Genomic DNA, 16,816 nt, shown 5'->3' with positions numbered 1-16,816 from the left:
AAACACCTCTGCAGTTTCCCTGTTCTCATAGTTTTATTTACTAACACAGACACGCTGTGGCTGAGGACTTTCTGCAGTAATATCGAGACCTGAAAATACAAACAAATTGTAACTATCGTATTGTCTACTTTTCTGTTTAACTTTATTAAAATAATCTTCTAGTATAAGATAAGTAGTAGCCAATGTGGATCTGTTAAGAATAAATCATGCCACACCAACCTAATTTCCTTCTTTGACAGAGTAATTGGCCTAGTGGATGGGGGGAAGCAGTAGATGTGACACTCTTGATTTTAGTAAGGTTTTTGACAAGGACCCACATGACATTCTCGTAAGCAAACTAGGGAATATGGCCTACATGAAGTTACTATAAGGTGGTTGAAAACCGATTGAAAGACTGTAGTAAGAGTAGTCATCAATGGTTTCCTGTCAAACTTGGGGGTGGGGGGGAGTAGGAGAGGGACATGTATGTAGTGGGGTCCTGGAAGGGTGTTTCATGAGTTTGGTACTAGTCAATATTTTCATTAATGACCTGGACAGTAGAGTGGAGAGCAAGGTTATAAAACCTGTGGATGACACCAAGTTGGGAGGGGTTCCTAGCACTTTGAAGGACAAGATTGGAATTCATAGTGACCATGACAAACTGGGGAATTGGTCTGAAATCAACAACATGAAATTCAATAAAGAGAAGTCCAAGGTACTACACTTCGGAAGGGGAAAATTAAATGCATAGCTACAAAATGAGGACTGACTGGCTAGTCATTAGCACTGCAGAAAAGGAGGTGTTTTTTTTTTGGTGGATTACAAATTGAACATGAAAAGGCAATATCATTCTGTGGTGTATTAACAGGAGTGTTGTGTGTAAGACCCAGGATACATTTGTCCTACTCTGTTTGGTACTGGTGAGGCCTCAGCTGGGGAGTAGTATTTTCTATTCTGGGCACCGCACTTTTAAAGAAAGATGGAGACCAATTGGAGAGGGTCCAGAGAAGAGCAACACAAATGATTCAAATCTCTAGAAAATCTGTCTTGTGAGGAAAGGCTAAATGAACTGGGCGTGCTTAGTCTTGGGAAAAGAAGATGGAGGGGGACCTGATAAGTCTTCAAATATGTTAAAGGCTATTATAAAGAGGACAGTAACCAACTGTTTTCTACATCCACTGAAAGTAGGACAAGAAATAATTGGCTTAATCTGCAGCAAGGGAAATTTAGGTTAGATATAAGTAAAACATTTCTAACTATAGGGTAGTTAAACCCTGGAACTAGTTTCCAAGGGAGGTTGTGGAATCCCATTCTCGGAGGTTTTTAAGAACAGGCTAGACAAACAACATTCAGGGATAGTCTAGGTATACTTGATCATGGGTCATTACAGGGGGCTGGACTAACTGATCTCTTGGTTACCTTCCAGCCCTAGATTTCTATGATTCTATGATCTTCAGGCGAATGTTTGCTACATGTAGTTTAGAACTTGATAATCATTCAGTTATAATGCTGACACATATCTGTGTCTCCGTCAGCCCCCTTTCCCTATCTGCTAGTGCCGCTGCCGCTGCCACCACCGGCACTGGGAGCCTCTCTTTGCCTTCTCCTCCAGCAGAGGGCTTTCAGCTGAGAGACTTCCTGACAAATGCTTTCTCCAGTGCGAAGTCTCTTGGCTGAAGGTCCCCTGCAGGAGCAGAGGGTACAGAGAGGTTTCTTGTCCAGGCAGCAGCAGCATAAGATGCAAAGTCATAGATAAGAGACACAGGTGATTTTTAAACCTAGTTTAATAGTCTCTTAATTAGGGGTGCAGAAACTCCCAAACCAGCATATTGATTCAGTTTTTGTTCCCAAACACTTGTGGCTTCCCCCAGGAGCCACAACTCATGGTTTGGGAAGCACTACTTTAAATGACCATAATCGAGAAGTTCTCTTTGGTTCCATTTTTCTGCTCCTTTACTGCAGACTGGGTTCTGCCCTTTAGGTGATTGAAAGGAGTGGGGAGGGGCAAAGGCTGGGGGCCAGGAAAAGACTAGTGGAATTCAAAGGGCAATACTAGGAAAATTAGGACCTGTAATTCTTCACTATTGGTTAAGGTTAGATGATATTGTGATTAAAAATGCTTCAGCCCTTTCTACTCTACAACTTACACCAGTGCTATTAATGGAGAATTATGGGTCCCAATTTCCTAATGTAGATGTAGCCAGAGAGCCCCCAAATAATTGCTCATTTTTGGGACGAAGGCCTCATGTTAAGTGCCAGTAGTCTGAGGAGGGATATCTTAGTATCTTGGGTGGGTGGGAATGGTGATACTGGAACAAAAAAGGATTTAAAGCATTGTCCATTTTTACAGCCTGAAAAATTCTATAGGCATAATATTTCTTTAATTATGAAGTGATAGCAATAAAAATGGATTTCTTATGAGTTCCAAACTAAGAAAAGATGGTCTCCCCAGCAGTTAAATGAATGGCAGTTTTTTTTTTACAGCCTTATCCAAATGTATAAATGTGAAACTTTATCCAAGTAAACACCTTGGGGATCAAGAAACATGTCTAAAGTTTAATATTTATAGATCTGGTTTTGAAGTAAAACCATTTAAAATTGTGTGGTTTTGAAGTGAACACCTCAATCAGCCTAACTATAAAAGAGCTTTCATCCTATGATAATATAACTTATAATTTCCAGAGGAACTTTATCTTGTGTATACTTTTCATTATGACAATAGGAGTGCTAGTGACTTGAAGAATACACAGTCAACAAATACTTAAATGAACAACAGAAAGTAATTACATTGCTAGAAATTGATAGGTTAGCATTATTCAGACCATAAAGTTGCATTACTATATCCTCCTTTGCAGAATTGTAAATTAAACAAGTAAACAATAGTACAGTATTAGCTAAGAATGTTCTTCAAACAAGGTCTCTGGTTTAGAGATGTACATGTATATATCCTAACACCTTTTACCTTAAAGTGGGTACTGAAAAACTAGTATTAGAGTAAGACAAAAAATGACTAGAAACATATTAAAGATAAAATGCAACAGTCTGGTGTAGAAGCCAGTTTTTACCAGAACTTTTTGACTGGGATTAATTGGCTTGTAAAGGTACTTCGCAGTTTGTAACAAATTTAATACCATAATATTTTTTAAATCTAAAATGCTGATAAAATAACTCATTTTAATGTGTTGATTTACAAACATAAGGCTGCTGATCTCTGTTGTGCAAAATGGCTAGGCAACTAGGAACTTAAAAAGGTAGGTTTTTTCCCTTCTTCCGCTGCCCTCCACCACCACGTAGTAACTTGTGTAAGCCACAGTATTACTTACAGGCATCTATCTAGCACTTATAAAAATAAATGCACACTGCAATCCTAAATTTTATAACTTTTTTGCTGTTTTTAAATAGCTTGTAAAAATGGGACGTCGTTCATCAGATACAGAAGAAGAAAACAGAAACAAAAGAAAAAAGAAACACCGTAGACGTTCATCTTCAAGTAGTTCTTCAGACAGTAGAACATACAGCCGTAAGAAATCGGGAAGGAAGTCAAGGTCAAGATCACGGTCTCGAGATCTCCAGTCCCGTTCACATTCTTATGAAAAAAGGTGAATTTATAATACTTTACTCAGCGTTAATTTTGTCTGTAAGTGGGGCACCGTCAGTTATGTAGGAAGACTAAGAATATTTGAATACAGTGCATGTTCTGGGTAATTGGCATGCAAAATCTGTCAAACATCTGTTTTGGGCTTTCCTAGCAAAATTATCTGAGTCTTGCATGATACTGTTCTTTTTCCACTTAGTTACAAACATTACTGCTGTGAATGTAAGTTTAAAAGTAACTTTTCTGTTTAAACAAACACCTGCCATCAGACCCCATCAGAATTTTAAACTCTCAATTTGGATTTTTTTTTTTGAGAGGTCTAATATTTTATGCACTGACTTCAACATAAGTAATTTCATTCAGCTAGTCAGACACAACTATGTGTCTTTGTGCTGCTAGCTTAAAACAAAGTGACGGTAACCAGCCAAGAGTGTGATGGGAGGAGAGTAGACTTTTTAAATGGCAAGGTTTGAGATGAGTTTTACAATTAATATTTACACTTATTTTAAAGGGTAGTTTTCCACTATAATTTTTATCCTTTTGTGATGTGGGAAAAACATTCAATAGTTTAGTCTGTCCTCAAGAAACAAATACTTCATGCCAATACCTCTGCTAGCTGTAAAACCTCTCCTTGCTGGGCATGATGACCAAGAAGGTGGTATCGAATCATAGAATATCAGGGTTGGAAGGAACCTCAGGAGGTCATCTAGTCCAACCCCCTGCTCAAAGCAGGACCAATCCCCAATTTTTGCCCCAGATCCCTAAATGGCCCCCTCAAGGATTGAACTCGCAACCCTGGGTTTAGCAGGCCAATGCTCAAACCACTGAGCTATCCCTCCAGCAGCACCTAATCTCTTCAGAAATCCTGGATGCCTCTTAATCTGGTTTAAGATGGGCAGGGAAAACAAGATTGTGCTTGTTGCACCAATGAAGCCCGGTTTTAGATGATGAAGGTGAGACTAGTCGAAGAATACTCAACTTGTACTGCTACATTTGACGTAATTGATCAGAAGTTGCTGCTGAATCACTTAACATTTTATGACATGAGTAAACAAGTGCACTTTCCTAGTTTTATTCTTTTCTAATCAGTGATAAGTCATGATGGGGAAGTCCTGTATTTCCCCATAAGCCTAGATATGTGGAATCCTTTAGGCCTAGTTCTTTTTTCTGCTCCTGCTTAGCATCTGCATAGAGCCCTTAGGGGACATAGTAAGATGACATGAGCTTCGATGCCAAAAATATGCTGATGAGATGCAGCTTTATGAATCTCTTTCGTCTAGTGCAGACACGGATATCTCACAGATAAAACAGAGCTTGAGGGAGACTGGAGTCTGGATGAAGACCAGCATACTTAAATTGAATCCAGAAAAGACCAAAGCGTTTGCTTTGAGGATCTAGCTATCACTTTTGCCTCACTTTCTGTTTAGGGCATTTGCACCTGACCGTTAAGATGGTATTACACCTCAGGGTCAGGGATGAATCAAGCATGACCCTTAAAAATCGAATAGCAGCAGTCAGTAAGAGAAGTAGGAAAGGTTGGAGAGAGTTCCTGGAGGCCAAATGTAGGCTGTTAGGTAAGAGATTAAAGTCCTGGATGGTAGTGTTCTCTGAAGTGCTTTCAGTTCCATGTACATGGCCAGTTAGACAGGCAGAGCTGCAGGGTCTCTGTGCATGGATTAGACAATAGTGTTGGGAGGAAGGATTTAGGTTTATTAAGAACTGAGGAACCTTTTGGGAAAGGAGGAGCCTATACAAGAAGGATGGGCTCTACCTGAACCAAAACAGAACCAGATTGCTGGCATGTAAAATTAAAAAGATTGTAGAGGAGTTCTTAAACTAAGGGCTGGGGGAAAGTTGACAGCTGCATGGAAGCACATTCCGACAGACATTATCCATTAGAGGAGGATTTATTAAAGGAGATACTCTGTATGCTAGTAAAAAGCAGAGGATAGAAGTTGATGAAGTACAGGTAGAAGTTGATAGTTATGCAAGACACACCTTCACCGTAGCATTATTCAGAGAACCAGGATGGAAGGAAACTAAATAGCATGTTCAAAAGCAACAGCTCTTCAAATAGGACTAACTCTAATTTAAAATCTCTGCTGACTGCCCACTAAGCAGTCTTTGCTATGTTTTTTAATTTTTGTGCAGTAATAAATGGTTATCCTGATAGGTGCTCTGTAAATACCCTTGTATATTACCAAGATTCTCTTCTTGTGCTCGCTTCTTTTAAGCCGATGTGTGGTCATTGAGGGGAAAAAGAGGTTGAGGTAATATGGGTTGTGATGTCTCCAGTAGGCAGAGAACACACACAGCTCTACATGTTTGTATTTCATTGGATCCAGCTGTTTGTAGTTGATTGGTTGACACAATGTCTTGCTGGGTTTTGGGCTTGGATGAAGGTCAGCTGACTGTAACTCAACCAGAAAAGATTGTGGTTATGTGGATAAATTAGGAGAAGGGACTGGAAGAAACAGTGGTGATGTTAGCTGTTCGTATGGAGGTAGTCTGCCCTTGTTTATGGATCCATTTGGTTTCTTATTTGTAGGGATGTAATTCTGTCACCGTGGTCACAGCTCGTCAGAGAACCTGTGAATTTTGCCATTTATTTCAGCTCCATTGTAAAAGCTCACCACTGTACAGAACCATTTATATGGGCCCTGCTGCGGTGCATTAACAGTTTGTTCGTTCGCTTTGATATAATCTTCTTTGTAATGGGACTAGATCAAAGTGAACGAACAAACTGTTAATATGTGGCAGCTGATCAAAGCAAACGAACAAACTGTTAATGAGTGACAGTAGGATGTACATGAGCAGTTCATTACTTTGCTTTGATCAGTTATCTCCTCCCCTACCTTACTCCTTGCCTTCTGCTATGTATCCTCCCCTAACACTAATTGCCGCCTCTTCCCTTATCAGTTAACCCCCACCTTCTGCTCCTGTCTCCTCCCTTACTCCTAACTCCCATTTTGCACCCACAACAGCATCTCTTCTACCTGCCGTTACTGCTTACACCATGTCTACTTTTCACCCTGCTTTTAAGCTGTTCAATAGCTCAGAGCTCCCCTGCTCCACTCATGTCTACCCCTGTGTCAAACCCCTCTCTGTCCCCTCCTTCCATTATAACTCATCCCCCACACTCCTCTCCCCAGTGCAGAGTTCCTAGATGGGGCAGGGTTGGGTCTTTGCCTTCCTCATCCCCGGGTCCCATGTGGTGACCGTTGCTGTTCTCAGTCTTCCTTCCCCCTTGTAGGTTCCCTGGTTCTTGACCTCCCACAGCCCACTCTCCTCTGAGCTTGCCCAGTCTCTCTCCCCACCCTGTCACCAGATGAGGAATGGTCAGGTTGGGATCTCCCATGGGTGGTTTGAACCAGTCTCCACCAAGCAACTGGATGAAGAGACTTTTCCCCAGAGAAGCACCTCGGAGCCTGAGATCCATCAGTGAAATGTTGAGCCTGGGCAACAGGCCGCAGTGAAGGGCTAGGACAAGAGATGAGTCAAAGACTGCAGGAATGGGGATTGAGGACTTGGGGATCTACCAGTGGGAAAGGAGGTAGATAACAGGAGCTGTCACCACAAGGGATTTGGGACATGAGTGGGGGGCGAAGACCCAGCCCTGTCCCATCTAGGAGTTCTGCACTGGGGAGAAGGGTCAGCGGGGTGGGGTGGATGAGTCAAAGTGGAAGGAGGAACAGATGAGGGAGAGGCCCTCTCATATCCCACCACAATTTGAGCACTGATTAATGCGGGGTTCTCAAACTTCATTGCACCGCGACCCCCTTCTGATAACAAAAATTACTTCAGAACCCCAGGAGCGGAAAACAAAGCCCCACTGCCCTTGGCTGGGGTGCCAAAGCTGAAGCCCAAGGGTTATAGCCCCAGGCAGGGGACCTGTAAACTTAGCCCTGCTGCCCAGGGCTGAAGCCCTTGGGCTTGGGTTTTGGTCCGGGGCCCAAGCAAGTCTAAGCCAGACCTGGTGACCCCCGTAAAATAGGGTTGCGACCCACTTTGGGGTCCCGACCCACAGTTTGAGAATCACTGGATTAATAGTTTGTTCGCTTTGATCTAATCCTGTTTTTAAGAGGATGACATTGAATTCTTAACGCACAGCAGTTGCGTCCAGAAGGTTGCAGTGACCATAACACAAAAGTATCTGTTTTTTATTGTGACTGTGCTGTAAATTATGCATAATTTTACTGTGACAAAATTGAATCCCTATTCACTTGCTTCTCAATTTCCAGGTACAAGGTGTGGTGTTTGTTTTTTAGTATCCACACTTGGACAGGAAGTAACCTTTCTTCTTTTGGAAAGGTGCACGTCCACAGTGATACATGTTTCTGTCATCTAGAGAATGGATTATAGCAATGCTTCTATATGGGCTACATATTAATACTACTCGCATATCAACTAGTGCAGAATATGGTAGCTCAACTGAGGGGCATAACAGTCACTAGGTTAATTGTGAGGTGGAGGGTCATCTGAATGAGGGGTTCTCTACTCTGACATTTGTTTCCCTTATGCAGTCTCCAGAACAAGTCTCACCTCTTCTCCCAGGATTTGGATTGGGAAGGATGAGCATTTTGGTGGAGTTTGTAAGAGTTGTATGTTCTGAAATGTGGAATTTGTGAGGATCCTTGTTATGGGGGTAGTTTCTATTTATTATTGCTTTTTTCTAAGAGTTTTCCCATGTGTTAAACATGTACATACATTATTGGAAAGATACATTTTTATAAACTGAAATAAATAACTGAAGTGAATGCCATCCTTCTCTACTCCATTCACCTCATTATGGAGGAAACTTCAAGTTCTAACTGTGATGATAGAAATGATACTTTAAATTGCCCAATAATATTATCAGGAAATGTAAATTCAAAAAGCATACATAAATGCAAAATTAAGGTTACCCATTACAAAAGTTAAGATAACATAAATATATTAAGTTATGCATATAACAAGAACAAGATAGAAAATACTGCAGAAAGGCAATGTGGCTGAAAAACTATGTGCAGTGTGGTTGTGGCAAACATAACTTTATATGTCCTGAATTTTATTTTTACCATTGCAACCTTAGTCTCCGATCCTGCAACATATTCCATGCAGTTGATCCTTAGACCTACATATATCTTGCTATGGGATGTAGTCCTAAATGTGTGTTTAACTTTATATTTATACAGAGAGGCACAATCCAGTAAATTGGGCTTTGGACTATGTTCTGTTCCTGGCTTTGCCATTGACTAGTTGCATGACCTTGGGCACGTCACTTCACCTGTCCTCCCGCTCTTTTGTCTGTCTTGCATACTTAGAGTGTAAGGTCTGTGAGGAAAGAACTGTCTCTTTACTATTTGTATGTACCGTGCCTAGCACAATGGGACCCTGATCTCAGCTGGGGCCTCTAGGTGCTGTTGTAATAAAAATGAATAATAGATTATTTGAATGTCCCTTTTAAACTAACATTGATAGGTGTTTTTTAAAAGCAGGAGTGTGCTAATAACACATTGTTATTTCAGACGCAGACATCGATCCAGCAGTAGCTCTTCATATGGATCCAAAAGAAAACGCAGTCGTAGTCGATCAAGGGGCCGAGGAAAATCCTATAGGTCTCAGAGATCAAGATCAAAGAGTAGAACAAGAAGGTATGATTGTTTTCATTTTCTCCTGCCTTACTTCTCCCCAGGAAAAAGTAATAATCAAATAGTCATGTTTTCAGTTTTTTAATCGATTTCCCCCGTACTTTTACTAAGACATACTATGTTACCATAGATTCCTTTTAAAGTATTAAATGATTTGTTGCTGATTGTTTCAAATGTTCTAAAAGCAAATTAATATTTTAGATTTCAAATGAAAAATTCTAAAAACCTATTTTGATAAATAACCATAGATTTTAACTAAATTCTAATTAAGCTATAGTATGTCATAGAGAGAGAATTCTAAGTAGTTGTTAAATCAGTGCTGGAAGCTAGATGATAGCTATCTGCTCTTTGAATATATGCTGCCTTGGCCATTTTTTTAAAACTGTAGACATAAGATAAAGGCCTTTTAAGTTAATATAGTTGTGCTTTTTCTTGAAAAATTTTAAAAAAATTAAAATGAGAATTATTTAATCAGTTTGTCATATAATTTCTTTTCAAAATTCAGTGTTTTTTGTCAAATTAAGCTTCTAAAAACATCATCCTGGAGTACCAATAGCCTGTGAAATGCAATATAAAACATTTTAGAGAAACCAAACCTTTAAGACAGAAGGAAGGAACCTTCTAAAATCAATGTCAGTAAAGATGAAGATTGCTTTTTTGAAAACTTCAAATAAAAGGGGAAATTCTTTTGGTTTGAGAGAGCTTTTCTTCCAAAAGGGCTCTCTGCAGTATTATAAATAGAGCCTTATTCTTATTAATTGACAGTTTTTTCTCTGGGACTGCAGAATTCCATTTCTGGTCTTTCTCCCGTCTCACCATGTGAAATTAGCTTACTCTCCAGTGGTTATATCTTATACAAGCCATGTGTGTAGTGGTTATGTCTGTTGGACTCTCCCGGGTATCCTTAGTGTCCAGAGAGCTATGGAGTTTGGGATATGCTAGCCATCAAACTGGCATGTCATTTCAAATTCCCTGTAACTTAAAAATTCAAATTGGGGAACACTTAGGCCTTGTCTACACTACCGGGGTAAGTCGACCTAAGTTATGCTACTCCAGCTACGTGAATCGATGTAGCTTAGGTCGACTTACTGCAGCATGTACACTGCGCTGCTCTCATTTTGGTGGAGTACTGGAGTTGACTGGAGAGTGCTCTGCGGTTGATTTAGCGGGTCGTTGACCCCCTGCTGCATCGATCACAGCAGCGTCTATCCCCGGTAAGTGTAGACATGGCCTTAGATGAGAAGATGAAGTACATACTGTGCATTTGGCTGGTCAGATGCAAAGGACAGCTAAAAAGAGCCTTAGACTGGCTTAACTGGAACAATCTGAAAATTCCTTGCCTGTCCACAGATGGGTGGTTTTCTGTATTCCTGAACCAGGTAAATAGTGGCTTTATGTGAGGTCTCTGTGTATTATTGGCTTGTCATAGACCAGCCCTAATTGCTCTTCTTTTCTCTCCCATCCATGGTCCACTCAAAAAGAGAGTGTTTATAGACTATGCAAATTTCTGATGTTTCATGTTCAGATGTATATAGAACTAAGATTTGCAGACATATGTGGTGTGGAAAGCTATAGCTTTTTTGGTAAATCTGTTTGTGACTAATAGGTGTTTTTGATAATAACAAGCAGAGTTGTTATTAAAAAGCTGACTATGTTCTAAAAGCATATCCGTGTGTTAACTCTAGAAGTAGAAGGTTTCAAAGAGTATTATAGCATGTTTTAATTTTTTTTGTTAACTTTAAAAAAATAAGTTTCGTACTCTTATTTCAATGTGTATCCTCTGAAAAATATGTTTATTATCAATGGCTATCAACGTCATTGTTTTAGTCACTCTCTATTGAATTTACGGGCCTATGTCCTGTTACTGAATGATAACTACCAGACAGGTGAGGCATCCAATTCTGAATTTTTGAATAAAGTGATGTTTATTCAAGTGATGTTCATTTAAGTTTATTAATTTTCACTATGAGGGTGGTGAAACACTGGAATGCGTTACCTAGGGAGGTGGTAGAATCTCCTTCCTTAGAGGTTTTTAAGGTCAGGCTTGACAAAGCCCTGGCTGGGATGATTTAACTGGGAATTGGTCCTGCTTCGAGCAGGGGGTTGGACTAGATGACCTTCTGGGGTCCCTTCCAACCCTGATATTCTATGATTCTATGATTCTAAGTGATGTTTTACTTTTAAATATACCTGATTAGGAGAATTGTTTTCTAAATTTCTTTCACCATCATTGTTCGTACGTGCATTATAACTGTTGTCTGGATACTTGTTTCTTTGGAACATGTGTAGGAACATTTTGGTTATTTAAGCAGCTTGATTGGTTCTCCAAATGGACCTTGACAATAACCATGCAATCACAATAGCAGCTGTTGAACTCAATGGGAATACTTTTGCATAAATGTTTGCTGATTTGGCTCTAAGTTTACAAAAAATTGGGTGTAAAATAATTAAATGGCAAAAGCATAAGGTGCAAATGAAAGTATATTTAGTAAACCAGATACTGAATTTTAGGGAATAAAGGAGCTACACAGTAATTTACAGAGTTGAGGGTTTTAGTGTAATTAAATATAAATACCAGGTAATATTTAAATACTCAAAGTAAGACTAATAGACTAAATTATTTGAGCTTTTGGTAGTTAGTCCCATGGTACAAAATGTTACTTATTTATGAAATGTATGGTGTTTACAACAGTATAAATTTTACATAATTATGGAAGCATTGGTGTACAGTAGTTCACTTTTAATTACTAATCTCAAGCATTTTTTTAAGTAAATAGGTACAAGAAGTATCCTAAACTGCAAAGGGACAAGGGCATTTAGCACACTGAACACTTACAAGTAAAGCTCATGAGGTCACACTTGCTGCTCCCCTCTGATTTCCTAGTATGCACCATACTGTGATGTTACAGCTACCATTAAATGGATTAGGCTCATTTCTGGGGAGGAGTTATGTCAGTTACTGTTTTTTTTTGTTTTTTTGTTTTTCCTTGCAAGGATTAAAAGTATATTCTAAATAAAATAGCAAAAAACATACAGAACCTTGTAAAACTTTGCAAGATTATTCAAAAACATAATTGACTTGACCCAGATAGCTAGACTCTGCTATGATAAGAGCTGTGTGGTCTGATTTCATTGGGGTGTTTGAAATGAACAGAAGGTTATATTTAGAATCCGTTACAGTGCTTGCCTCTTTGTACCTACTTTATTTGGGGGCATTCAGCACTTAATTTTTTAAAATAGTTACACAACAGCTTTAAAGCAGAATCTGCTGGCATTTCCATTATAAACTTAATTTTGGGGAAGTGTTTTAACTTAGCTTTTTTGTTTTTTCCTTGTGAAATTTGGTGTATACTATATATAATACAGTGTAGGATCATTTAGGGTCTGGGCTGTGATCATGAGTAGCTTGCTACTTACTGCTAATGGAGTTATGCTCTGGTGGTAATGGGGGTTGTGCTCTTGGTGCTTAAAGATTCAGGTTCAATCCCCAATAATAGCTTGTGGAGTTTGAATGCATATGTACATCCATGGGTCTCCTCTTATGTTCTCTGGCTGAGTTGGAGGACTGCAGGATCTGGCCTTCTAATTACACAGTAAAGTTATTTTCTCATTCTGGATTTTGTACTCTGGATTTCCTCTGTTTCAAAGTTATAACAGTTATTTAAAATAATCAGCCAAGTTCTGTTTCAGTTAAGAGGTGCTCAAATTAGCTAAATGATGAACAATCATACAGTATATTAATGGTAAGGTGAGTAGTAGAATTTTCTAACATTTTTTAAAAAAGAAATTAGAAACTGCTAACAGTAGATACATACCAGGGATTTGCACCTCTTTTTATTCCTTTCTGATAGCTTTTTTCTTTCCCCACTCCTCTCTTTTTCTGTCACCAGTGCCTTTCTGCAGCTGCTGCTATTCTGTGATTTTTCTGTGACTAGAAAGCTGCTAGTAGCACCAGAGTTCTGTTAAGTCTTCCTTATTCATTGGTGCTAATGGTAGTTATAACAATGCAACATATTTCATACCCCAATGCTACTTTCCCATCTCAAAATCTGTCTAGTGCACCTGAAGTCCAGTGGCTTAGGGATTTGTAGTTCTGAGGTCATTGCTGAATAAGACTCCTCTGTGAGTATCTCGTACAGCTACCATAATTCCAAAGCTGGCTGTCATTAACTTTTGTTCATGAGTCAATGTATATTTTACATCTGATTCAAAAACTAGATGCTGAAGGCTAAAGTGAATATTTATTTATAGAGAGCCTGTGATGCATGTGGTGCTTTTGATGTCAGATAAGGAACCTGATTTTACAATCGAAATAAACTGAATAAGGAGTGTGGAAGAAGGGATCAATGCAAAAGCAAAGTGATTGAGCAGTTGTTTAGTACACCTTACCAGTTTCTTGTAGGTATATAGAGGCTGTCTGCACCACTTCCCACACTTGGAACAAAGTGTGGAGTTGTGAGTGGAAGAAGGAGAGCAAGGATTCTGCAAAGGTGAGGAGCGAAGTTGGCAAATCATAACCAAAGAACATTAGAAGCTGACATCAGAAATGTGTTGAAGGCTTCAATAAAAGAGAGAACCTTCTGGTTATATAAGCATCTTGTATTCTAAGATGAATTTATGCATAGGATTTCTCAGCAAAACAGAGCTAACTGCCATCTGGTGAGTTTTTATAGCAGTAACAAAAGGTGCACAAAGACAGTTGCTATTAGCTTAAAAATAACTCTTGTAGGCATGTCTGTTGATGTCCTGGTAGTGGAACATGGAGGACTGGAGTTAAAATGTCTTTAGTTTTCTGGGTTGGGAGTCTGAAGAGGCAGCTCGCCCAGCACTGTGTATTGCTCTTTGTGTTTTTTAGATGACTTCCCTCTCTACCTCCCATGTTCCTAACTAACACTTGGAGCAGTTCTGGTAAGAGTCACACTCACACCCCATCTTATTCCTGGAGCAAGTTGTTGCAATGTGGGGCCCGAGTGAGTTTAGAAAGGGGGTTGGGTGGGTGGGTGGGGAGTGTGTGTGTGTATTAAATCACATCTGATTCAGAATATTAGACTTCTCTGTCTCCATTAATAAGTACGTACATTCTCATGACAAGCTATGTTCATAAGGTGACCTGTTTGCTTTATAGTACCATATAAGCATCATGTGATGACACTTGCTGTAACAAACCCTATTTTTTGTTGAATAAGAGAGCAACTAGGCTCATGAAATACATGTAACCTTTTTGCTTTGTTTCTTGAAAGGTTTATCCTGCATAGCCTCTTCTCTCTCAAATTTTTCGTACTTTGAGTGTGGGTACCACTTTTGAGCACTTGAGGAAGGAACATCTTTCCATGCTATTTTGTTATCCTCCATTTGAGTTCTTGAAAGGGAGATAGACACAATAACTGAGCACTGTGAGAAATGAATGTAATCTAATGAAGTGCAGAGGATTTTATGAGGTTTTTTTAATGGAAAATATTACCCATAGAGTTCACCTCTAATTTTATTTTTTTTGATCATGTCAGTATTAAGTTTCTCCAGCTTCATACAGGTGTTGCTGAAATTTGGTAAAATTGTGTAATCCAGTCACTATACACCAGGAGTCAAACCTGAGCTTTCATGACTACTTTATTTTCCTATTTTGACAGAGAACTTCAGGGTCTCAATGCACAGGAGAAGATGGTGTAAAGAGGAAGTATTTACATTTTGTAGGTATTAAGGATTTTTTTGGGAAAAGGATGAGGACTAGATCATAGAATTGTAGGACTGGATGGGACATTGAGAGGTCATCTAGTTCTAGTCCAGTCCCCTGCACTCATGGCAGGACTAAGTATTATTTAGGCTATATCTGACCTGTGTTTGTCTAACCTGCTCCTAAAAAATCTCCAATGATGGAGATTCTACAACCTCCCTAGGCAATTTATTCTAGTGATTAACCACCTTGAGAGTTAGGAAGTTTTTCTAATGTCCAACCTAAACTGACCTTGCTGCTATTTAAGCCCATTGTTTCTTGTCCTATCCTCAGAGGTTAAGAAGAACAATTTTTCTCCCTCCTCCTTATAACAATCTTTTACGTACTTGAAAACTTATTATGTTTCCCCCCTTAGTCTTCTCCAGACTAAACAAACCCAATTTTTTCAATCTTCCCCCATAGGTCATGTTTTCTAGACCTTCAGTTATTTTTGTTGCTCTTCTCTAGACTTTCTCCAATATATCCACATCTTTCCTAAAATGTGGTGCCCAGAACTGAACACAATACTCCAATTGAGGCCTAATCAGAACGGAGTAGAGTGGAAGGATTACTTCTCGAGTCTTGCTTACTACACTTCTGCTAATACATCCCAGAACGATGTTTGCTTTTTTTTTTTTGGCAATAGTGTTACACTGTTGACTCATATTTAGCTTGTGATCCACTATGACCCCAATACCTCTTTCTGCAATACGCATTCCTAGGCAATCATTTCCCATTTTGTATGTGTGCCATTGATTGGTCCTTCCTAAGTGGAGTACTTTACATTTGTCCTTAGAATTTCATCCTGTTTACTTCAGACCATTTCTCCAGTTTGTCCCAATCATTTTGAATTTTAATTCAGTCTTCCAACCTGTCCCAGCTTGGTATCATCCGCAAACTTTATAAGTGTACTCTCTATGCCATTATTTAAATCACTGATGAAAACATTGAACAGAACCGGACCCAGAACTGATCCCTGCAGGACCCCACTCGAGATGCCCCTCCAGCTTGACTGTGAACCACTGATAACTACTCTCTGGGAATGGTTTTCCAACCAGTTATGCACCCACCTTACAGGAGCTCCATCTAGGTTGTATTTCCCTAGTTTGCTTATGAGAAGGTCATGTGAGATAGTATCAAAAACCTTACTAAAGTCAAGATACACCAGATCATGTGCTTCCCTCTCTATCCACAAGGCCTGTTACCCTGTCAAAGAAAGCTATTCGGCTGGTTTGACACAATTTGTTCTTGACAAATCCATGCTGACTGTTACTTATCACACTATTGTCACAAATTGCTTAATTTGCTCCATTATCTTTCTGGGTACTGAAGTTGGCCTTATTTCCCATTTTGTAGATTGGCACTATATTTGCCCTTTTCCTGTCCTCTGGAATCTTTCTCATCTTCCATGACTTTTTTAAGATAATCACTAATGACTCAGATACATCCTCAGTCAGCTCTTTGAGTATTCTAGGATGTATTTCATCGGGCCCTGGTGACTTGAAGACCTCTAACTTGTCTTCAAGGGATGGGCTCAGATTACTAGCACAGAAATTGAAAAGATTTTTGGAAAATTACTTAACTAAGAGCTGGACAGGACTTGAATTGGGCTGGTATGTTCCCATATTCTGTATTGCAGAGGGTCTCAAATTTCATTGCACTGCGACCCCCTTCTGACAACAAAAATTAATAACACCCCAGAATGAGGGACCGAAGCCTGAGCTCCACGGCCCCATGTGGGGTTGGGGGAAGCAAAGTCCAAGGGCTTCAGCCCCAGGGAGGGGAGCCTGTAACTTAACCCTGCTGCCCAAGGATAAAGGCCTCTGGCTTTGGTCCTGGGTGGTGGGGCTTTGGCTTTGGTTCTGGGCCCCAGCAACTATAAGCCAACCCTGGTGACGCCAT

At 39.6% G+C, this 16,816-nt stretch overlaps 1 protein-coding gene across 3 annotated transcripts in view; it reads left to right on the top strand.

Annotated features, from left to right (window-relative positions):
• Positions 1-16,816, top strand: part of RSRC1 (arginine and serine rich coiled-coil 1) — a 366,646-nt gene that overhangs the window by 10,082 nt on the left and 339,748 nt on the right. For all 3 annotated transcript variants that reach the window (XM_073359563.1, XM_073359564.1, XM_073359565.1), the window contains exons 2-3: positions 3,382-3,578; positions 9,082-9,207. In XM_073359563.1, the coding sequence (XP_073215664.1) occupies positions 3,382-3,578; positions 9,082-9,207 (323 nt within the window). The remainder of the gene's footprint in view (positions 1-3,381; positions 3,579-9,081; positions 9,208-16,816) is intronic.

Source organism: Lepidochelys kempii, chromosome 9 (assembly GCF_965140285.1).
Source record: "Lepidochelys kempii isolate rLepKem1 chromosome 9, rLepKem1.hap1, whole genome shotgun sequence".
NCBI classification, from domain to species: Eukaryota; Metazoa; Chordata; order Testudines; family Cheloniidae; genus Lepidochelys; species Lepidochelys kempii.
The sequence above is the reverse complement of the archived record's forward strand: the minus strand, read 5'-3'. Positions and strand labels throughout refer to the sequence as shown.